This window comes from Mya arenaria, chromosome 5, assembly GCF_026914265.1.
Source record: "Mya arenaria isolate MELC-2E11 chromosome 5, ASM2691426v1".
Classification (NCBI taxonomy): Eukaryota; Metazoa; Mollusca; class Bivalvia; order Myida; family Myidae; genus Mya; species Mya arenaria.
The window spans coordinates 78,055,864-78,081,217 of record NC_069126.1 but is presented as its reverse complement, the minus strand read 5'-3'; the positions used below and the strand labels follow the sequence as shown (position 1 = coordinate 78,081,217).

The 25,354-nt window shown below is 34.4% G+C and overlaps 1 protein-coding gene across 1 annotated transcript; it reads left to right on the top strand.

The window, feature by feature from the left end:
- The first annotated feature begins 17,711 nt into the window (after nucleotides 1-17,711).
- On the top strand, nucleotides 17,712-20,380 carry LOC128236220 (uncharacterized). Its single transcript, XM_052951101.1, has 3 exons — nucleotides 17,712-17,762; nucleotides 17,992-18,051; nucleotides 18,166-20,380. Exons 1-3 carry the CDS (start codon nucleotides 17,720-17,722, stop codon nucleotides 19,509-19,511), a joined length of 1,449 nt encoding a protein of 482 aa, XP_052807061.1. The 5' UTR covers nucleotides 17,712-17,719; the 3' UTR covers nucleotides 19,512-20,380.
- The last annotated feature ends 4,974 nt before the right edge of the window (nucleotides 20,381-25,354 follow it).

The following is a 25,354-nucleotide window of genomic DNA, read 5'->3' as shown; positions in this document are numbered from 1 at the left end:
CACCATGCCAATTCGTGAACCTGCTGTAAAAATCTGAGACAAGGTCAATCTAATGACAATAAGTTACATCATAAATCGCAGCCAAATCAGATTGAGGGAAATATAATCACTGGCCGGTAAATTCAGCTTTGCTTGTCAAGCCATAAGGGGGGACGCGCATTTAACAGACGATTGTACGATGCAATGATAGGTATTCACAAACCTTATTTCTTCGTCCGTAAAACACAAACTTTAAAATTTTTGATGATGTGGTTATTATTTTAAAATCATTTAACGGCATTGTTCACATGCCTAAAGTCTGTTTGGATTTCAAATGATATCTTAGAATGTTGAAATGACAGCGCCGGGGCCAACGGTTTAGGCGCGGCATGCTACATGCAGGGGCGTTGGCTTTCTTTCAATAGTCAGCGCACTACAGGGTCAAATTGTTTTTTGTTTTATTAAAGGCTATACCATTTTTAAAGCTAGGTCCAGTTTGGACAGCCTTATACATTTCGGCCCCTCGTCTCTCCGCCCAAAAAGTTGATCTTGTGGTCTGACAATATGGGCCTAGTGAAAATACTTAACAGTCATCAAATTCAAAGCGCCAGGTGCAACTTCTCCGCCCTTTAATTCTGCGAATCATGTCCCATGACATTGTTTTTAGAGCGCGTTACATACCAACCAAAGAAAATACAATTTCATAACACGAAAGTCCCAATTCTGGAAGTTTTACTTGCGGCATTCCTCACCCTCATTTACTCGCCGAAGCTGAAAGACCCTTAAACTCGGCTAAAACCCAAAACACGTATGCACAGGGTCTGGCCAAGTTTTCCAAGTTTGGAACATTGTACTCTTCATCTCATTTATGTAACTTCAGTCAAGCGCTCCGGCCACTGCACGATTATATTTTTAACGGCAATCGGTTATAAGGGCAAAAGGATGGGGGCACTATATCCGTCAACTCAGTTTATAGTGACAAAACTCCTTAAAGGCTACCACCGTCAACGAGCGGGAAAAGACACAGGCATGCCCATCACACCACCTATTTTAAGAATTGCACGTTCGAAGTTATCCATTGTTTGCACCAATAGATACGAATCTTCCCTTTTTCTGCAGCCTTTATTATTATATTTGTTGGATTCTTTTGGATAAGGGATCGTCAACATAATATTATTTTTATAAATGACATCGCGTTTGAGAAGGTACACTTAATAATCCGCTCAAAAGGACTCAATACTGGTTTCTGCTTAAGATTTGCAGTCGAGAGTTATTCATTTTAGGTAATAGCTGCTTTAACAATCGAGCTTATTCAAATCAATAGTATCATAATTTCGCTGGTATGAAGCTCTGACGGTATCCGGAGATATACGAGCTTCCATGTATGCAACCAGACTTTCAACTACCGAGATTCTAGGTTTTATGCAGGAGTTATATACATGACCAAGAATATTTTTTAATTTATCCTTGATCCCCATACCTGCATCACCGAAATATTTAAACACAATATAACAAGTAACAACTACGCATGAAGCGAATGCAATATATTCCTGATGTATGAGGTCGCTTTCAATGAAATGTTAAAAACAATCACATAAATATGTGATTTAGCCTGACCAATCGATGGGTGTGATTTTCACTTCCTTTTCTAAAATTAAAACAAGACCGGCTGGATCACCATGAATTGTTCCTCTGTGACCCAAAATAAACAACCCGGAAGACTTTATCAAACAGCTCGGCTATTCTTGTTAAAAGTACGTAAAGCTTTAGCAAACTATTTATGAAAATACTTGATTTTATCCAATATTGACAAAGCAGTCCGAAGGACGGCTATATCCCCCGCCGTTGTTTTTAAGTATTTTGTTTTTCTCGCAACCTGACTGTTACGTTGAATCTGACCAAAATTGTACACAACCACTGGTCAAGAGTGGAAATATAGGAAATATAAGTTGTTTGTTCGGAAACCTAAATATTCTCCGATATATGAACATATTATTATAGGATATTTGTTTAAGTTATTCATATTGTGTGTAGTGTAAGATCAATGTCAAGGGTTTTTTTTGGCTAAAACGAGCATGGGTACTATGACATTTAACCGTCAGATGTGACCTTGACCTTTGAGGTATGGCCCCGGGTAAAGGTTACTGCACATCGTCTCAATCAGGACAACATTTGTACCAAGTAATATGGTAATCCATCAATGCATAAGTAAGTTATAGCCCGGACACGAGCATGTGTACTCTGACCTTTTAATGTCTCGTGTGACCTTGACCTTTAAGGTATGGACCCGGGTCAAGGTCACTGCACATCGTCTCAATGAGGAAAACATCTGTACCACGTAATATGGTAATCCATCAATGCATAATTTAGTTATAGCCCGGACACGAAATTTTACAGACCTTGACCCGGGTCCATACCTCAAAGGTCAAGGTCACACGAGGCATTTAAAGGTCAGAGTACACATGCTCGTGTCCGCGCTATAACTTACTTATGCATTGATGGATTACCATATTACTTGGTACAAATGTTGTCCTGATTGAGACGATGTGCAGTAACATTTACCCGGGGCCATACCTCAAAGGTCAAGGTCACATCTGACGGTTAAATGTCATAGTACCCATGCTCGTTTTAGCCAAAACAAACTTGATATTGATCTTACACTACACACAATATGAATAACTTTAACAAATATCCTATTATAATATGTTCATATATCGAAGAATATTTAGGGTACCGAACAAACAACTTATATTTCCTATATTCCCACTCTTGACCAGTGGTTGTGTACAATTTTGGTCAGATTCAACGTAACAGTCAGGTTGCGAGAAAAACAAAATACTTAAAAACAACGGCGGGGGATATAGCCGTCCTTCGGACTGCTTTGTCAATATTGGATAAAATCAAGTATTTTCATAAATAGTTTGCTAAAGCTTTACGTACTTAAAACAAGAATAGCCGAGCTGTTTGATAAACTCTTCCGGGTGGCTTATTTTGGGTCACAGAGGAACAATTCATGGTGATCCAGCCGGTCTTGTTTTAATTTTAGAAAAGGAAGTGAAAATCGCACACATCGATTGGTCAGGCTAAATCACATATTTATGTGATTGTTTTTAACATTTCATTGGAAGCGACCTCATACATCAGTATTATATTGCATTCGTTTCATGCGTAGTTGTTACTTGATATATTTTGTTTAAATATTTCGGTGATGCAGGTATGGGGATAAAGGATAAATTAAAAAATATTCTCGATCATGTATGTAATTACTCATTTTCCTGCATAAAACCTAGAATCTCGGTAGTTGAAAGTCTGGTTGCATACATGGAAGCTCGTATATCTTCAGATACCGTCAGAGCGTCATACCAGCGAAATTATGATACTATTGATTTGAATAAGCATGATTGTTAAAACAGCTGTTAACTTACATGAATAACTCTCGACTGCAAATCTTAAGCAGAAACCAGTATTGAATACTTTTGAGTGGCCGCATTGAAGTACCCCTGGTGGGAACTCACAACCTTAACGGTGAGAGACAGACACCTTCACAACTAGACTACTCTCACGTCATTTCTTAATAGCGAGCTAACGATCACGGATAAGATGTATTAGCACGAAAAACGAGATTAATAAGAAATGCGTGTGTAATGTTGTAATTTTAGAGTGCACTGCAGCTTTTCAATATGCTGTACTCGAACTCATAGAAGGACACTTTGTGAAGACGTATCTTTTTTAAAAAGAAACAGAGGATACGTTAAAAAGATTGACTATATACAGTCATGTATATAGTGTTTATAGACAGACACAAATAATGACTCATAATATATCATTAATCCTTGATAATCATACCTAGTTTTTTTATATAGTATATATGAACTGTGCTGTTTGTGGAGTTTTGTGCTGTTGTGCATGTTTCTTGTTTGTGATTTTTTGGTGTGTGCTCTATATCTTTGGCGTTTACCCTGTGCCATATAACGGGGTTTATGTTTAAACGTTTGGCCACTGGGCTTGTTTTTGTAGTTTTTCACGGAAGTGTTGAACTTTTCGATATTGATATTCATAGAAACATGGTCACTTAGTTCACCTATTTGAAGCCACATGGAAATAATAACATACACGTATATATCATATATCATATTTCAGTGGGTTGTCGTACAGGACATACATATACACAGATTTATTCATATATCCATACCACAAGTAACATTTAATTATATTGAGTAACATTCTGCAAAATAGTTTAGGTAAAAACAATATTCATCAAAGTTCTAATTAACATGTTGCTTTAGTGTCGTGTTTTAGATAGTGCAATACATGTTTAAAAGTTAAAAGTTTCTTGAATGTACAAGTTAATGTCGAGGTCATAGGCACGCTATACAAATAGCTATCATGCCAGTCTTAAATCGCGCATATCCCAACGTATTGCGATTTTCACAATTACCCACCCGACATGCTTAATGCATTCTGAAAAGCATTTTTTACCCTTGCCTTTTCTATACCAATTCGGAGAATCATCACATAGTATCATCCCAATATAATAAAATGTTGGCACACACGCAGAACACTCAGCCATGCAGATTTTCAAAATGCCTAGCACGTTATCATTCTCGTTTGTCGTTATATAGTCATAAATAGGACATCGTCCAAATATGCCTGAAGCATCGACAAACAACAGAAAAGCACTGATGAGGTAAAACACGAGCATGTTAAGTTCCAGGTCCTTTTTTAATTTCCTTCCATGTACCAGTTTATGTTTTAGTTTATAAATAGATGGCGATGCGAATATGAGGCAGTGAAATAGGCATCCAAATAGATGATGATATGTACCCTGAAATAGATGCAGTACGTTAAAAAAGTACATAATTAGAGATCATACCATTTTAATTAAACGATTATTTAATAAGTTCAAACTTGTTTATTTACGGTATCAATATGAAAAACTTTTTTTCTATTACTATATTTATTCACTATTGATCCTCGAATATATTTAGTCTTCTACGAGCACTTTTCCTGTATTTAAATAAGCCGAAAATGACCTTGAGTAGATACTTTATTAAACAAAACATTGCTTGGTGTAGTGGTAATGATCCAAAGTCAGTCTTTATTTTACCGGTAGCGGATTTGATTTCCACTTACGTGTACTTTTCTAAACATTTAAAAAAACCTTACTTAATTAAAAATCTTTAATATCAATACTTTATTTAATAAACTATCTGGAATATGTCTGCGTTGCTCTGTTTTCACCTATATCTTAAACTGTAATTTCTTGTTATAAGATGTTGCATTAAACATTTGTTCTAAAATGATACAAAAAATTTAACTCAATTTCTTAACAAATAATGAAAGAAATATAAAAATAATAAAGACGTTCACTGATTCGAACCATCTACACCTTGCTAAAATATCATTTATGTCAAGCGCCTTATTCACTGTATAACGCCAATTTACAAACCATTGATTGAGCAATGCGTAAAGATAAATTAAGGCGACAATGATTACTTTTTTATCAGTATATTGTAAACGTAGAGTTAGCAACCTTCAAAGTGCCCGTCTAAAAATCGTAAGCCCACTTTAAACAGATATACGGTCGTGTGTATGTAACGCCCATGTAACCAATAATATTTAAGTACGCTATTGATGTTATATTTCATTAGTTGTTCACAAATCACAAGAGTCACTGTTTTCACTTAATACCGTAATAATAATCTTAATAGTGTACCATCGCAACACAAAACATTCGGTCAACCTTGAACTTTAAATATGATATCCGTGAATTAGATTTTATAAGGAGTTTAAATAAAGCTTACTTACCATTTCTGCACATAAAGTTCCGATAGTATCTATATGTCTAAGACGAAACAAAGACAGAAACTTCCTTGGCAGTGCAGACGTGGCACTAAAATCTTGGGTTTTTTAGTTTCGATTTAATTGAATTGATATATTGATTTGTATTATCTCATGCGAAAATATAGATACCATCATTATACCATTTAGATGAACGTCGTCTCTGTAGTTTGAATTGTATTATGAGTATTGGTTTAAGTATCATATCAAGCGGCGCTTAAGTATAGACTGATATCATAAACTATAATGTTCTTTTTATGAAATGTAAGTTTAAAAGGTTTTACATTGTATATATGAAAGGCATTGTTTTGACAAAAATACGAGTAATACGTAATATTGTTTTCATACTTTGTTAATATTGTTAGTAGGTCCCTGAATAATACAGTAAAACAGAATGTAGTTTTCATAAAACTGTTGGACTTGATATTTACCCTTCTAACCTCAAAAACAACAGGAGATCTACTTGTCAAGGGCAAATTACAACTGACACTCTATGGTGGTAGGTCACACTGCTCTCATGTAAGTGCGCAAGTTCTCATAAGACATTTGACTGTGACCTTGAATTTTGACACACAAACTATGACCTCAAAATAAAGAGCCTTTATGGTCAATGACAATTTACTACTTAAGTGTTATGGTCCTAGATCATACAGTACTCAAGTCATTTTCCGGATAAAGTGTGCATAAAACCTGACCGTGTGGAACGTCTGACCTTATCAATTATTAGGGGTCATCTACTGGTCAAATGCAACTTTCCACTGAAGTTTCATGTTCGTAGGTCAAACTATTTTCTTTAAGACTGTTAAATATGACATTAGTGACAGTAATCCTTGCCGTAACATCAACTACATTTATCAAAGAAGTGTTGAATACCCAAGACGCCGCCTTATAACAAAAATGGTTAAATGTTGAATAATATTTTGATACCATTCTTTTGTTAATAATAACATAACTCCGTGTGAAGTGTGCCAAGAAATGGTGCAAAACTGCCCGTGCTGACCAACATTCCTATACAGTTTCAGGACTGAATGTGCAATTTATAAAACCGAGTAAAATGTGAAGAAAATGGCGAATGCAAAACACTCTATGCAGACCAGCATTCCTAAAAAGTTCATGAGTGTATATGCAATATATTTATCTTGATATTCGTTCACTAAGTCAAAAGTAATAGTAAAGGTAATAAATCATGTTAAACCAAGTGAAGTGTACACAACAGACTGACCAAAACTGACAGTTCGGGAGGTACATGCGACGCTATATGTATGTGGGAAGTGACGGAACGGGACGGGACGCTTGGAACCGTTCTCGAGTTATTGCGTGGAAAAAATACTCATACACGTTTGGGAAAAATAAGTACTAAAGTTCAGAAATAATTAAAATAAAGTAAATGACGAGCAAGGCCAATTTAGTTGTAAAATGTATTCATTGGATGGCTATGACATCCAAAAACCGATTACTGTCGCGAGGTGTGTCACCCCAACCAATCTGCAAGGGGTCCAACACTGTTCTTCAGCGGAATTGTTAACTGTATAGGCTAACAGAACCATATATCATGCATTGCAGTTATTTTTTCTTTAATGCATGATTATACTATATATTACTTTCCTAAAGTCGTCTTTTAGTTCCTTTATTGATAGTTGAAACAATATCATTTAATGATCTTAATTCAATAAGTATATAAAATGACGTACTCATAATCTTGGAAAACACAGTATAATGTATAATACTACAAAGTGAATGTGCATGTACTATATGCTTATATGCAGGATTGAGCAGTAAACGTATTGCTTGTTTGCTGTATTTTGTATGTATTTACAAAACGACATTGAAAGTTCTTGAATTTAATTCTAAATAACCAACGTGATAGAGCATAATCACCCTATTATACAATAACCGCTATAGGTACACCAGCTTAACAAATAGTTAGTAAAAGGATTGGCAAGATATGGCCGTGAAAACGAACGAACTCCATAATAGGTCTAAGTGACACAAAATGTTATATACAAAGTGTAATAACATTTTGCTAATGCTATAGTGGCCTATGACCTACCCGTGCTGGAATAGCCTGTTAAGCAAAGTGGGATAACCCGGCAACTTCTGTCTGCATTTAAACGATCATATTGCCTATAGTCAATGGAAAATCCGATATGCAAACCGCAATATCTTGGCAATGCAATAATGCAACCACCAATTGCCAATAGCAAATGCAATATCCGCAATCTCATGGCAACACAACGCAACGCAACAATGCAACCACCAATTGCCAATAGCCAATGCAACATCAGCAATCTCCTGGCAATGCAACGCAACGCAATCATGCAACCACCAATTGCCAATAGCAAACGCAACATCAGCAATCTCCTGGCAATGCAACGCAACGCAATCATGCAACCACCAATTGCCAATAGCCAATGCAAAATCAGCAATCTCCTGGCAATGCAACGAAACGCAACTATGTAACCTTCGGGACGCCAAGTACTTGGACGTTCCCGGCCTTGAGAAATATACATGCAGCAGACTTGTTCTGACTTTGTAATTCCAGCATCGGAATTATCAGTGATATTTATATCTACATTCTATAAAAAATAATTGATTTTAGTGTATAAATCCCAATTTGATATTTATAGCCTATTTGTGGATTCCCTCACCCAGTGAGTACTAGCACCGAGGTGCTCGACCAAGGTGAAGGTCTCGACAAGCCCAAATACAACTAAAATACAAATAATATATGTATATATGCATTTTTAAACTGTAATGGAAGACAGCCCAACCAAATCTCGGCTTGCGAACTTTTCCCCTTCTTCACGACTGACTAAAATTGAATTATGAATTACATGTTGAACCTTGCAAAGCGGAAACCAATATCAAATACTACGGAAGTGCCGTCTACCCTTAATATCCAAATAATGCAAGTTCATTGTTTAGCAAAGATGGAGCTAATTTTTGCAAACAGAAAGCTATTTCCGATGTCCATGGTTCCTTATTTAGACATGGTTAAATAAAAGAACAAAATAGATGCACATTCCACATGTAAAGAAACTACATGTGTGCAATCCTAACACGATGTGAAGAAGGCTGGTCCAGTCAAATGAATCTCAAACAAAATTAGTTCCACAAAAGTACAATTTACCAACCCTAACACGATGTAAAGAAGGCTGGTCCAGTACAATGAATCTAAAACAAAAATATTTCCACTAAAGTGGGAGTTGAACAATCTGTCATGTCCTCTTTATGTTAGCATCGGTTGAGTGTCACGTACGGAACCCAAATGCACATGAGTTTCCAGTCATGATTCATCACAATTATCTCTACGTAATAGTTTTATGTGTTGATGTTACATAACATCGACACAAGTATTACTCCACATAGCAGTTGCACGCGTAAATGTTGGAGTTCATTCCGGTTAATACAAGGTGACACTCAAAATCAATCCCTTTTGCGATTAAGATTCCATTGTTCCCTGACTGTTGGAAGGCTATTCTCTATCATGAAGAACACCCCCTGAAGAGACATTAATCCGCCATAACGTGTATGTGGACCTACTCGATTCACCGCTGGGATGCAGTACTGAAAAATACAAAATACCAAAACAGCAACGCGGGAACTATATATTAAACCAAAGTTTAGCAAACTAAATTACTTAAATACAATATATAACATGTAGCTACTAAAGAGGGTATTATATTCAATCGATATACCCTTCACAATTGCAACTTAATAAATCAAATGCATCCGTTTTAAAAGCATCTTATTTAGATCTGCAACTCGAAGTAAAGAAAGATATATTGAGTATCAATTTTTATGATAAACGTGATGATTTTAATTTTAAAATAATTAATTACCCTACTTTAGATGGAGATTTTCCTAGTTTACAATCATATTGTGTTTTATTGCACAATTGATAAGATTTGCTATATTATGTACAGATGTTAAAAAATTCAGCTCTCGCAGTAAACTTATGACGGAAAAACTTCTAAAACAGGGTTACAGATATTATAAATTAAAAAACACTTTCTTTAAATTTGTTAATGTTCATTATAATCTCATATCAAAGTACAAAAGTAGTCTTAAATCATTGATTGCTAATAGTACTTCTAATCTCGATTTTTAGTGTGATGTTTTAAAGAAAATTCGTAAAATTAAAATGTTTCCAGCAGGTAGTTTGGCAGATAGACTTAGTGAATAACTTGGATTTTATTTAAACCATGGATATAAAGGCAATATTTTGAAGAGCACTTGCCTTCTAGTTTTTGACGATGAATTCCTGAAACAAAATATTGGGTTGAATATAGCATCCTTGCATAACTAAGCTTTCAGTCCTTTGATTTTATGAAGATTTTGCTAATTCATGTTATCTTTAAAACCTTTTTTGGCTAGGTGGTTTTGACTGACTCGGAGTGTTTTAGCATGTGACTTCATTTTCTTCAAATATTTACATGTTCAAAAAATTTGGAAGGAAAAATTAGCTTATACATATCGCTTTTATTTTTGATAATGTTTTCTTTATTTCTTCCCAGTTGTGAACTCTATGATCACACAGTTTTAAACCTTTTATTTTATAAGGCAGACTGTGTGTGATATTTATAGTTTCAAACAATGACTGCATCGTGCCATTGAAAAGTTTTTGCATTAGGTGCTCTGAATTGTATTCCTCAGTCTGCAGATATAGTTGGGATCTTTCATCGTAGAAGTACTTGGGGTTTAACTAATAAGTTTTTTATAATTTGTTTTATTGTGAAGTTTCCTCAAGTTAATGCATTCTTTGATAAAATGTTCCTTTTGCGCTTTATCTTAATTAAGGATTGTTGGGATAAGAATGAGGTTTGTGCACTTAAACTGGTTAAAACCCCCAGTAAATTTACTGACCGTTCCAAGGCGGTACCTAACAATCCTTGATAAACATACTTTTTTATACATAGTATGTATGAACTATGCTGTTTGTGGAGTTTTGTGCTGTTCTTCTATGTTTCTTGTTTATGATTTTGTGTTCTATATCTTTGGCGTTTACCCAGTGCCATTAAACCGGGTTTATGTTTAAACTTTTTGCTACTAAGCTTGTTTCTTTAGCTTTTCGCATAAATATTAACATGTAAAACATTTTAGTACTGGGCGGGTTGGGCGGTCATTTTTATTTCGATCCGCAAATCACAAAGTTTACCATAAAACTGTGATTCACGATTCATTGACCGGTTTAATATCGGTAAAAATTGTACCTTAAACTACCGTCAAATGTCCGTCATAGCATTAACGGTAACGACCGAGTATTCCGATTGCTTAGCAACGTGACAAACAACAATACACTTCAATCTCGCGAAAATGATAAAATTTAGTTTTAATCAAAATGAATTGACTTATTTTGATTAAGAGTGTCACTTTAACAAAATCTTTTCAATTAAAACAATTTTTGTTTATGACGCCAGGCTTACAGTGAAGCATTGAAAAGGATCGCCACTTGAAGAGATTTACCACTCGAACAACGTCAAATAGTTTTAACTGAATAAATTTTTCGTTTTAATAATTAGGGTAAATACCATATCAAAAATTAACAGATCTAATTAAATGCAATTTATCTGGCTTGATAAGAGGTCAAAGAGTTTGAATTGTCGAGTTGATAAAAGTTATGACTCGGGTCAAAATATGTTATGGGTATTACAAAGTATCAAATCAGTTTTTAAACACTGTTATTTATTGCCACATTTACATTCAAATGTTCAGATAAAACAACCAGTATTGGCAATTGCAAAGTTATTTTTGCTTTTCAGCTTCAACCTCAAAGCTTTCGTTGACATACTATTTTTTAATAGACAAATTCACAACATCAAAATTTCTTCCATTTTTACTCTTGTTTAGTACACTTGTTAACATTAAAATGCAGGTGTTTTATACCGTTAAAGTTTTAACATGTGTATGGTCATTGGTTTTCGATGATATAATGAAAAGAAAATGATCGAAATGGCCTAACTAATTCATTCAGGTGATCGATTATAATTTCAGACCGATTTTAATCCCTATTTCTTCAATTTAATGTTAAATAATTAAATATTAAATGATAAGCCTAAATATTTTTTAAGTTAGAAAAAAGAACTCTCATTGGGGTTAAACACACACTGTATGGATTTGAAAATAGACGAACCAGAGAAAAAAGAACGGAACTAAAACCTAACTGCACTACAATAATTGTGTTTAGTTTAAAAGTACACATATAAGCTTGATTCACAGTCTAATTTACGTTCAATGTCTACATGTATCATGCTAAACGTGGAACTATTTACATTTTAATTATAATATTTTCGGTATGTTTTTATCAATCCAATGTGTGTATAATTAATACTTCTACTATAACTCGTACATGTTGTTGTCTTAATCATGATTCAAGTTGGATTTGATAAATAAAATAAGAATATTGTCACTTCTGTTTGATTGCAATATAACTGCAATCAATGACTCATGAAAATTGCGTTAAAGGCACACTCTTATTCTAAATCAATACATACACATATATAACACTTATACATTTTGAGTGATAAACCTTTAACTACTTACTAAATTATGCATTTATGGAAAATATTTGATATTAATCACTCACTAAACAAGGTTGTAACCGTGTATCTCATAGCAGAAAGCGCAAAAACAATAAATGATTGGTGAATGCTAAAAGATTTACAGTGGTCTACTGTAGTTTTATAAGGTAGAAATACCGTGTTGTATGCCAATTTCTTTCAAATTAACTCGGTATTATTCAAAAGAACAATTGTTTTCGAAATTTATTCATCCTTTTTGGAAAATTAAATCAATATTATTAATTGTGGTAGATCTGATTTGGGAGTAAGAGTGCATCTTAAACCAGTCAAAAGGTAGTACGAATGCATTCGTAATGTAATTTATTACTTTATACTTGTCTAATACATTTTCTATTTTAAATCAGAACACTCATGGACATTTTTGTCTTGAATTTTTGTTGTGATATTTAAGATAAGTTATTAGCATAAAAACATAAAGAAATTTGAAACGAGTATGCAGGTTTCGATCACGCCACTTATTGCATAAACCCCAGTTTTTAAATAAGCAAACCTTAAAATAGTCTGGTTTTCAATTTCAAATTTAGCGAGAGCTAATTTGGATTTTGTGAAATTGGAAGATACATTAATTTATTCTTCAGACAGTGCTATGATGCTTAAGGTACGATTAAACTCAAATGTTACTTGTTTCAACGCGTATTCATAATAAGAAAAAATGTATCAAAATGACAAAAACAGTGAATACTCTTTTCGCATGTATAGTGTATAAAGACGCTATGTGATATATTATATACATAGACACATTCATATAACATTAAGTGGGTTATGCGTGTTATCTTATGTAGGCACATATGTTCATTGTTTACAAAAGATACATTTCTAAAATGTATCTTAAGAAAACAATATAAAGTCTGAAACAGGTACATGCGAATAAAGCTGTCCAAATCATTTTATATGGCAGGTGAAAGAAAATAGATGTCTATTCACCTGTAGAAGAACTTAAAAATAAAGGTGAGAAGAAAGATTATTTACTTAGCATAAGTAACCTTCTTTCAATTCTATTTATGTCAGATTTTAGACTTACCTTTGTAATAAAATACTTGCTAATTTAAATGCATTTTCACTGATACACTGAATAGAACGGAGAGTTTGTAAAACTCAATACAGATTGATTACATGCCCTATACATAAAAGTTATAAGTGATCTTATTTAGGAGTTTTACCTGTTCCCAAAATTTAAGTTTAATAACTGAATGAATAATGAAGACTATGAATGGGTAACAATATCCGTATACCATTATTTTGTAAAACAGTTTTACTTTGTATGCTTGTTAATGCACATGCCCATGTTTGTCCCTTATAAAGGAATTTGACAGATTGCAAGTTTATCTCTGGATGAGAGACTTTGTAAAAATCCCTGTGTCGAAGGCATCTTAATTCCTGCACAAAGAATGATTTAGTGCGTGACTTTATCTATGACATGAACCTGGACCAGAGTGAATTTCATGTGAAACATATTAAACGGTTACAGCTGTCGGCACCCTCGTAGAGCACGCATTGGTTATCAACCTAAAGTGGACGCAGTCATGTGTCTCGCGATAAACATCGCAGGCTCACGGAACATGGTTGATCGAGACAACACCTGCCATTTGAAATATTAAAAAAATGACCATTGCCAACATGCAAGGACTAAAAATCTTACCATTCGAACAAAGTTCATCGAAAATATTAACCTTATCTCGTCAGCTATAAACAAAAGCATGATAATTGATGAGTTTACCAACTAGCATACCGTATTTACGTACTAGAGATACTCTCTCAACGACGTAATTTAGCCTATGTATCCGTTGAAGATGCACTAGTATTACAGCCGTCAGTCAGCGTCGGTTGTGTTTAAAACTTAATACCCGGTGATCAAGAGTCTTACTGTGATTTCGCCCCTCATTCGCCCCTCATGACCGGTAGATATCCATAGAAACGTGATAAATTTCACGTGTTGTGGATTTCCAGACTAATTCGCAGACATTACAGCTTCCATCGATTTCTAGCACACCAATAAACGGTCATGATTTTGATTAACAAAGTTAAAATGGTCGGCCATAGTTATATGTTATATGGCCAGTCCTCTTCTAATGGGAACAGAAGTCGCTACAATTTCAAACAGCCAATTGGTGTAGTAAACCGATCTCAAAACGCTGGCGTTACTACCGTTGTACATTCACCAGATGATGTAAACAGTATGATTGTAACTGTGTAGAGCGCAACAGGACATGGTGCTCCGTTTGGAGGTGTCACAATGCTATTCAGACACAAAATTACCTAAGTGTTAACAAAATACCTACCTTCCTTTCCTATTACCGTAAAGTAAAATATTAGTAAAAATCCATACCTACCTTCCCTAATAGTTTGAGGCAGTACAATCGGAAACGAAAAGATATATAAGAATAATAATTGGCCTTAAAGATGCACTCTTTCTCCCAAATCAGATTTGCCACAATTAAAAGAAGTGTTTTAATTTACCTTCTTATAAATGATACCGAGATTCATTTGAAAGAAAGGTGCAGAAAACACGGTATTTATACCTTATGACATGATAGTAGATCACAGTAAATCTTTAAGCATTCACCAATCATTTAACATTTTTTGCATTTTCAGATTTCAAATATTGGGTTACAATCTTGATATCAGTAATTAATATTTTCCATAAAGGCATTATTTAGTAAGTAGTTAAAGGTTTATCACTAAAAATGTATGTTTTTATACCTCTGTTTGTATTGATTTTGAATGAGAGTGTCACTTTAAGAAAATGTCATCATAAAAACGTTATAGTGTAAAACAAAAACCACTTAATAACAGTAGTCTACGGTCGATATTCGATAAGACTGATATATTATGTTTAACTGAAACTTAAGTAGCAATGATTAAAAAGCAGATTTCAACATTAAAAGAAACGCTTATAAGCGGTACTTGAAATTCAGGTGGAGTAATATCCTATGTTCGAAATTAATGTGCAAGCTCTAATTTATGAGTATTGCAGCCAAATGACTCGTTGTTAAGTGTTAAATTAGATGGAACGCAGTTTGGTCCTTATCTGAGTGTGCAACAAGCAAACACAAAGGACTTATCATTATTGCCAATATGCATAGCAAAATCGTAGGGATTTATCAATATTTTATGTTTCTAGACAATCTAAACTCTAACACGGACGTTTTGCTTCATATTTTGTAGAGTTATTCAACCTTAATGTATTGGCGATTTGTCGCCAAAGGGACAACACCGCAAAGACAGTCGGTTTGACCGTGCTGCAAATCGAATTACATATATATATATATATCTCACGTGATTTTAGAATAACTAAATTAGAATTGCGTATTTTAAACTCAGATGTTTTTGGTTTTAACAATTTCCCGGTAATGCATCTGAATACACTTATTTTATCATTATTTAACACTCGATTTGCAGATTTTAAAGAACAAAAAGGGGTTTTAGTGGGGTGCGAACCCACGCCTATTATGGCAATACATTTTTACCTAAATACCACGAGGACTATCATGAATAAGCATACATTGATAAAATCACGTGATAATTTTTATCAACCAATCACGCTCTAACTGAGCTGATTACGCGAAAATGAAAATTGTCGTTTTCAAAACCTTTTTTGAGCAAATATGTTTTCTTGCTAAAGGGTTCCACCGTATCATGATTTTAACACTCGTTATGATTTTCCACACTTTATTTCGTCGTATCCCAATTTTATTGACGTAGACCAGACATGCCGGTCAGAATTTATCCAATTATTTACGACTGATGATATATTAAGAAAGCTTAGTATATATGTTTACTATGTATTTTTAGTTAAATCAATTGACATGTCTGCGTTATTATTTTTGTATTTGTAATGTAAATTATTCGTTTTTATCATGTATCATTTTAATATTGTAAACTGATAAGAAATATTTACTTGCTTTACATAAATGTATGAGATATTTATACATAAAAATAAGCGAGTAGGCAACTTTAAGGGTATAGTTAAACAAATCTGAAAGTCTTTAATAGTAATATTTATAGTATATGCTATACTTCTGGTGTACTAACTCTTACCTGAATCAAAATAAGTACGTTTTTATAGTAAACATAATTGCTAAAATCAATAAGTTTGTATTGAATGTAACTTTTCACTTCGACACATACTTTCTTTCTGTTTCGTTATGAGACTGAATTTATCTAAGCAAAATGTTCACGTACTATGAATCTATTAAGTATGTTACTGAAACTTATCGTACCTGATTAAGGTAAGACTAAGTTATTACCTAACAATCCTTGATAAACACACCTTTTTAGTATATATGTACTGTGTTGTTTGTGGAGTTTTGTGCTGTTGTTCAATGTTTCGTGTTTGTAATAGTTTGTTTTTCTGTTCTATGTCTTTAAAGTTTACACTGTGCCATTAAACAGGGTTGTGTTTAAACCTTTTGCTACTGGGCTTGTTTCTGTAGCTTTTTCATATTAATATGACAAAAGTAAATTTTAAAGATTGAGTGTTTCCCTTTTCGCTCCCTGTAGTTTCGAGTTGTACTTGATGTCCGATGTAGTGAGTTCTTTTTAATTATTAATAACTATCATCCTAGAATGAATTTTGAATTTTATTTAATATGTCTTATTTACTTAAAGATGCACTCTTACCCTCAAGGAGATTTACCACATTTAATAATGTTGCTTTCATGTTCCAAAAAGGATGAACAAATGTCGAAAACAATGGTTCTTATGAATGATACCAAGTTTAATTTGAAGAAATGAGCACAAAACACGGTATTTCTACCTTATGAGACTATAGCAGACCACAGTTAATCTTTTGGCATTCACCAATCATTTTATATTTTTGCGCTTTCTGCTATTAAATACACGGTTACAATCTTGTTATCAGTAATTCATTTTCCATACATGCATTTTTTAGTTAGTAGTTAAAGGTGTATCGGTCAAAATTGATGTTTCTTAAACATGTATATGTATTGCATTTGAATAGAGTGTCACTTTAACTAATGTTTAACTTGATGTTTGTGTTTATTCGATATCTAGTTTATTTGTATTGTTTAGGTCTGTAATATATATTCATTGAATCACCTGATTACACTATTTTGTATATTCATTCATCCACATAGGCCATGAGTTTCTGTATATTCTGTGAATTAATCTTTAATCTTTAATCTAGAATCACTTTCGGCTGAAGGGTATCATTAAGAATATCGTTGATGGAAGGTACAGTTCTGGAGGCCCCTGAAAACACGCAATAGTTATGTTAATCCTTAGGTAAATTATTTATTTGTGCATTTGTTTACAAATAAGCTTTTTCATGCAGATTCGCTTCCCCAAAACACCACTTGATGGAATTCGTTGTCAACGGTCACTTCGGTACAGGTGCAGATGGTATGAATTATATAAAAATAAAATGCTGTTGTTGTCGAAACAATATCCATACATATCATAACAGTCCACAAGTTATGTTATTAATAAAAGGGTAAATGAATTGCGGATAAAGTTATATAACCGTTACAGTAAAGAAATACGTCAATAACCATCTACGATTTCATTATGTCTAGTATATATTTATGATACCTTAAGTATAACTATATTCATCTCATGGTTTAATATTCAGCACTGCCAAATAATGTCTCGTCGGCGTCAGTCCGAGTGTATGGAGAACTAGAAAACCTTAGTGAGTATTTCCCTACATTTCAGAATAAAATGTGTTTTGTCAGCTAATTACATCTTAATTAAATGAACTGGCATTATCTTGTTCACTTTAAGGTAAAGTTTTATGCTGTTTCAGAGATGCTAGATGAACTATTCTTAATGTCCGTGCGTGTGTCAGAGGTGTTAGACCAGCTGGGTTACAGTGAGTCCATGGTGAGATATCGTTGTGAAGCGACTGAACGGTTGGATGGGATACTAAACAGACACCGGACGGACTACTTTGGGATCACTATTGGCAGTAAGCAAGAGGGCTATTGTTGCCCTTTTGAGAGTGATAGAGACGTGATGTTTATCCACAAAACAGTCATATGTAGACTGCAAGTCGCCGGAAGCAGCCCATTGCCTGACACTCACACCGAGTTCATCATGGACAATGAGTACTGCAACCCTGGGTATTACAGACTGGAACTTAAACACAAGGCTGAAGGAGAAGATTCCAATATTACAGCTGCAATGGTTGAACACATCAATGGAAGAGAATATGTCTCTAGTGAAAAATACACATACCTCTTTCGTAAGTCTTTTAACCTCAGCACCGTATCAGGCCCTGCTTTGACAGAATGCAACGATTATCAAAGTTGGGACTATGTCTTTGCACTACCTTGCATCAGTCAAAAACAATTGCTCTCCGAGTGGATTAACAGACCCAGGTACCACAACTGGCCATCGCCGGAGCTGATACAGGAAATACCGCAGCTACCAGCATACCTAGTTCCTGTTGGTTGTAAGAGCAGTGAAAATAAACACATGGAATGGAGAGTGTGCTTCATAGGTGAACTAAAACTCACGGACAGTTTCATGGAATCTCAGTATAAATTATACATATTACTTAAATATATTAACAAACATGTTCTTAAGCCTATTTGTAAGGACATGTCATCCTTCATTATGAAGAATGTTGTATTCTGGTATGTTGAATCTACTTCACGTGAATCGTTTTCGATTCATAATCTGGTTGTTAATATCATTTCCTGCTTAAAAATGCTACAACAATCAATCAGAGAAAACAACCTTCCATATTACATGATCCGGGGCAGGAACCTCCTTAGAGGCAGAATTAATCTGACACAACATCATCACCTGATTGCTAAGCTAGATGAGCTGATACAAGAAGGACCCATTGTGATTATGAGATGCCCTAAAGTGCGTTTAGCCTTGCAGATGCCTTCAGCTGAACTGATAAAGCAGGGGCGATGGAGGGACAAGCTCGAGAAGCTGTGGGTGGAGATGTGGAACATGTGGTGGGCTTACTGCTTACCTGGAATAGAGGTGGAGGAGATGTTTAGGCAGGCAGGAAGATCTCATAGCTTCATCAATGTATGGCAAGAGATGAATGACTTGGTATGGCCGCAGTGGAGACTATACCAGGGACAAGATTTTCCGACCATATACAGACGAAAAATACTAATTGCACTAAAATAATGATGTGGCAAATGTTAAGATGACCAAAGCATATAATACATCAGCACCTTGTATGACCATAACTAAAAACACTCTAAATCTTTGATTCAAGTTTATTGTTTTCACGTTTTCATTTCTTCATTTGTAGTTTGTATAAAGAGGCCGATGATTTTTCCATTTACCTTTAGTTAATAGCAGATGAAAAGCATTTCATGTTTGGTCAATAGCTTTTATCAAAGTTTATTGATGCTATTCTCCCCGTTATCGTATTGGGGAGAAACTTTTCTCAACGTTGCCATTTCAAAACTGGTTTGGGCAGTTTTTGTCACTTTAAAGCGATAATTGAAAAGCGGGAAAGGGTGTTTTTATGTTATTTATACGAAGACATTCATAGGTCGACACTGAGTAAATTTAGATGTGGTGAAGCCCCTCTACGAATTGAAACTGACAGATATAAAAACTTACCTGTTGAAGCTATAAAATGCCCTTTTTGTGATACTGTAGAAAATGAGTCTCATGTTATCGTTGAGTGTAAAGAATATGATGATTACCGTGTTACATGGTTTGCTAAGGCCGTTAAACTGATATCTTATTTCTAACTATGAGTAATACTGAAAAGTTGAAATTTATACCCTGCCATTCTGCATTGCTACGACTTGCTGCCAAAACCTGTGATTTTAAACTGTTGTATCTGTGTAAACAGTCATTGCGGTCATGTATATACTTTTGAGTGTGTAGATGTTTGTTTATTGTACTTTGTGAGGGCTATATTTTAAAACGTCACACAAATGATATTGGTTCCTTATTATTAGGTGAACCTTCTATATACTGGTCTATTATTCCAAGTTCACCTACCTGTTTTAGTGTTTCTGGGAGCTTTTGTCAGTAATAAGTCGGTTGTTTCACTTTTTCTATAAGCTGTAACAGCAAATCTTATTTTCATTGATGGACGAAAATTGTTTGTGTGGCATATTTATGTTTAATCTGTACGTACAGTTGTTTTTATCAGTCAGTATCAGTGACACATTTTATAACAATAAATACTTTAAATTGTGATCATATGTTCTGTGAATATGTCAAATAGTTCCTTATTATTCTGTATAGAATGGCCATAATTTATGTTTTATGTATTGCATGGAATTTTTAGTATGTATATGGACGAGACTCAAATAAAGGTATAATAATAGTAATAATATAATTCGTCTTGGGAACTATCATTAGTCTAAATAATATATATTAAACAGTTCATGAATCAAATTTAACTTATATTAAAGTTAAAACACTATTCAGTAACATTTCACATTTTATATGATATCGCAGTTCAAATAAGTTTTCATTTGTTCTTATATTAAAAACTTAAAACAAGGTATGGCTTTAATTCTCTGATCAAAATATACATGTTAAACATGCAACCACGATATGAACAATACATCTCAAACTTGTTTTCTTTTTTTTTCTTTTTCCCCTTTAAATATATTGACATCTGGCCATCCGTACAATAAACATCAACATCATAATAACAGGTGACGAACAAAATAAGGTGCCCAAGCATGAGTCATTTTTCTTGAATAAATTTTAATTACACTGTAAAACGCAGTATCCTAACACTTTATTAAATATGTATTTTAATGAAGTATCAACAAGGTGACAAGTCTATATTTGAATTATTGATGTTTATGATACTTATCTGAATAAACAGTATAGTTTGTCGTGTCCGGGCCGTACCTTTGTCTTGCGCAGGGATATTTTAAAATGAATTAGCACATGAGTTCGGTACATAAAGACGACGTGTCGGCTGCAAAACCCACATCCCTACCTCAAAAGTCAAGGCCATTCTTTGAGTTTAGTCAATATGGACTGCTGCATAAACGCTGTATAGCTGGTCGGGTACAGTCTGTAACCTCCTCATGGATATAACGACGACGTGTCTCTCGCAAGACCTACGTTTCCACCTTTAAAGATCAGATCAAACTTACAAGTTAACCTTACGGAATGCTGAACAATTGTTTATACAGTAAATTTAGTCGTGTCAAGGCTGTAAAATGCACGGAGGGATTTAAAATGACACATGTGCTTGGAACAAAATGGCGATGTGTCGCGTTAAAGACGTATGACCCTAAATGAAATGCAACGTCACACTAATCATAAAGAAGTTCTGCATATATGCACAACAATAAGAGTATAGTTGATCGTGTCCGGGCTGTATCATGGTGCACGGAGATATTTTATAATGAATTAGCACATGAGTTCGGTACATAAAGACGACGTGTCGTCTGAAAAACCAACATCCCTACCTCAAAAGTCAAGGCCTTTCTTTGCGTTTAGTCAATATGGATTGCTGCATAAACGTATAACGTATAACGCACGCTGTATAGCACATGTGTTCGGGAAACGGGGAAATAACGACATATGCGTGTACGCTGTTTCTGATTGTAGGCATATTAGTAATTGCATAATATATTGAACTTTGTGGCATTTTGGGGCATTCGCCACCAACTGTGACAGCTTGGCATTTACAGAAAGGTTTGATTGAGGTGGAGTGCAGTACAAAGGTTATTTGGGCATTGTATTCTAATTTTGTGTAAAGATATGTCTTACTAAGTAGAAATGCATGTGTTTAAACCATGACACTGTCTCTGGTATTTCTTATGTAAATGCCATTTGTTCCATTTTTATCTCTTCTTACCAATTTCCAGAAAAGCCCATGCGTCTATTGTGACAGTCGACCGTGCATCCGTAAACAATTGCTTGCATGACTGGGTTATGACCCACTATATTATAAACACAATAAAATCTTCGGTGTTGATAGTATCTTAATCAAACTTGAACGGAAGTTAGAAATCTATGAGAGCTGGGTTCCTTTCAATAAATAGAAAAATCCAACTGGATATTGCCCTTGAAATTGTCAAACGCGCTAACATGCACTTTGTAAGCACAATGAAGCCTCCGTTTTATCCGATCATCACTGTGTTATGACCAACAATATTATAAACGCAATAGTCTTTAGACACTGGTACGGCTACTGCTTACTTCAAAAGCTTCTGCCTCCTCATCTTGGTCACACCGGTAGGTGTCTGGTTGTTGGTGACTTTGTAAAAATATTTAGGATACGCGGTATAAAGGCATATGTGTTTTGGTCGGTGTTGTTTTTCACCATTCTACAAATGAAAGATAATGATAAAATTAAATTTAAAGATAATGGTTTAGGAAAAGGAATATGTGAATATGTAGAGACGAGTTGTCTCACGTTGTCCATAGGTCAATTCATTATGCTTAAAGAAAGTAAATGCTTATTGCAAGATAAGTTTCTAAAATACATTTTAGCTATTGTGGTGTAACAAAGAGCTATTCAAAATAAAAATATTAATGTCTTATGTTTAGCTTATAACTTTAGTATAATAAAATATCGTGAAAATTGATTGGTGATACAAAATAGATATTTCCTTCTTAAAAGTCCACATAATCTCGTTCTTTTTGTTTACTTAAATCTTATTTAATTTATAAAGATAATAAAATAGCATTATATTAATCACTATCCTTGGCACGATTTTACTTTAGAGTGTGGTCTTGTCTTGTGTGAGAAACCGGAGTACCCAGAGGAAACAAACTTGTCCGGCTCTGTGACCACAAACCAAACTTACATGCACCCAGGCCGGGAATTGAACCCGAGTCGCTTAGGTAAGAAGCGAGTGTGCTAACCGAACAACATTATCCCTTTCAATACCTCGGGGAAACGTAGTCTAACGGAGCTATAACATAGCATTCAATTAGATTGACAAAATGCACTGTCGACATACTCAAGAAAGGCAATATTGATGTACGTAGTTAATCATGCTCTTCCTTCTCCTAATACTCCTTTTTGTTTCGGTGCTATTTCGGAGACAGGTGAAGGCTGATTTGAAGTGTTTTTAAAATCCTGTTTATAAAAGTCATTCTTTTTACGGCCTTATCAAACATTGACTGATAGTCTGAAAATGGACATTCATTTGATAAGATTGTATTGCATTTTGTTGTTTCTTGTTTTTCTATAATCGTTTATAAAGGGTTGACAAATTTAGAGGTTGGAAACCTTTTTAATATTAGATATCCGTTAAACTTCTTACTATCAAGACTGAACATCTGAACACATCCATCGAACGATGAACAAAGATAACTGTACATAGGAGTTTGTAAAGGAAATATCTATATTTGGAAACAAAACAAGAACGAAAATAAATAGATACGTGCAAACACGTTATTGTTTCGTTGCTTCTTACGATTATAGATAGTTTGATATAATAAACATTTCCATCTATCGATATGTCAACATCCTAATTAATAAGCTGAGCTTCCACAAATTTGAATACCTTTTGAAAACAATGGAAAAAGGTAAAAGATCATTAATGACAAATCTGATATTGCATTGATTTCAAATAACAATCAAGCCATGTAGTGAAAACCGCCACTCGTCTGTTATTTCAAAGTTAAAAGGTGTATGGCTTTACAATTATTCAAGCACGAGCAATTGTGTACGTATTCACTAACGTATTTAGTCTGAGTTTGAGACTCAGATTCAAACTTTTTAAATTTCATGAGAAATAATTATGATCACTCATATTGATATAAACGTGAATAAAGGAATAAGCGTACTTTTTCAAAGACGTATTTTAAGGGTTGAGCTTTATCTCAAGACTTTTGTTATAGACCACAAAATTTCAATTGAGTCCATGTGGAGTTGAAAATCATACTAGAATGTTCCAGATTTAAAAAGTAAGTCCATGTTTAGTCAAAAGTAAGTGTGCGTAATAGTTTGCGTATATTAACAGTAAATACAGAAAGGTAAACTCCTATTAACTGGAAAACCCCTGGCAGATAATTTTAATTATACTGAATAATAATTCTAAAATAAGGTAAGGGGAGGAAAATCAGATATCCAATACAAAATTAATTCATTCGATTTTCTCCCTTCTGCACTGATCAGAAGCAGTGAAAAAGTTAGCTTATTATGGGTGTATGAGTGCGTCGGTAAGTGCGTGGTCTTATCGAGCGAGTATTCAATAAAAGGAATCATCGCTCAAGCCGTTCAGCACTATCAGTGCTTTCATTATTTGTAGCGGTCACTTGACTGCCACTCATTTATTTTTGTACTTCCGTCGTTTTGTTTGGCACTTCCAACTTTTTGAGTGACACTGCCATAATTTCCGTGGCAGTAGCGTTTCGCCAACCTTCGGCTTATGAGCCAAGAGTTTCGTCGGCAGTGAGTCGGAGTCACGCACTTAATTTTTTATCTGAACAGCTTTACCTAACATAAAGTATTAGAACTGTGTATAAACTGAACTAATAATGATAATAGCATTTAAGTACGGCTTGACATAAATAAATACTCACTAAGCATATAGTTAAAGTGAATATGTGTAAATCATAATCAGGTCGGTTTTTGGCGGATTATTGATAAGATTCTCAAGCATTAATTGTGCTTTTGACATTTCAGAAACAAAAAGAAGTCCATTTTCGCATCCACATGACCGACGGACTGTACATGTATATAAGCAGCACGGTGTCAACTATCCAAATAAACTTAATTTTACACTGCACCCTGTTATTGGACAGGTACAAGTGTGCAAGTGACAGGATACACATGTATACAATATAACCAAGGGTAGTTAAAAATGGTGAGCAAGTTAGGTGACTTGTGTATGTTATCTCGCTTAGATTGCCCATACAGAAACAACATTATTAAGGCACTTAGAGTGCTAAAAGATACAATGCCTTGGTTTTACTGACACTGGTGTCGATGGTTTAATGTATGAAAGCGAAATAATGTTGTCTTTAAACTAAAAGTCTCGAAACCCAAGGTTCAAATACCAACATCAGAGTTACGGAAT

Bases quoted from the DNA above. Each gene is read 5' to 3' on its own strand.
- LOC128236220 (XM_052951101.1), top strand. From the start codon at position 17,720: ATGGAATTCGTTGTCAACGGTCACTTCGGTACAGGTGCAGATG. The intron at 17,763-17,991 runs GTATGAATTATA...TTTAATATTCAG, and splicing joins CTTCGGTACAGGTGCAGATG to CACTGCCAAATAATGTCTCG. The intron at 18,052-18,165 runs GTGAGTATTTCC...ATGCTGTTTCAG, and splicing joins TGGAGAACTAGAAAACCTTA to AGATGCTAGATGAACTATTC.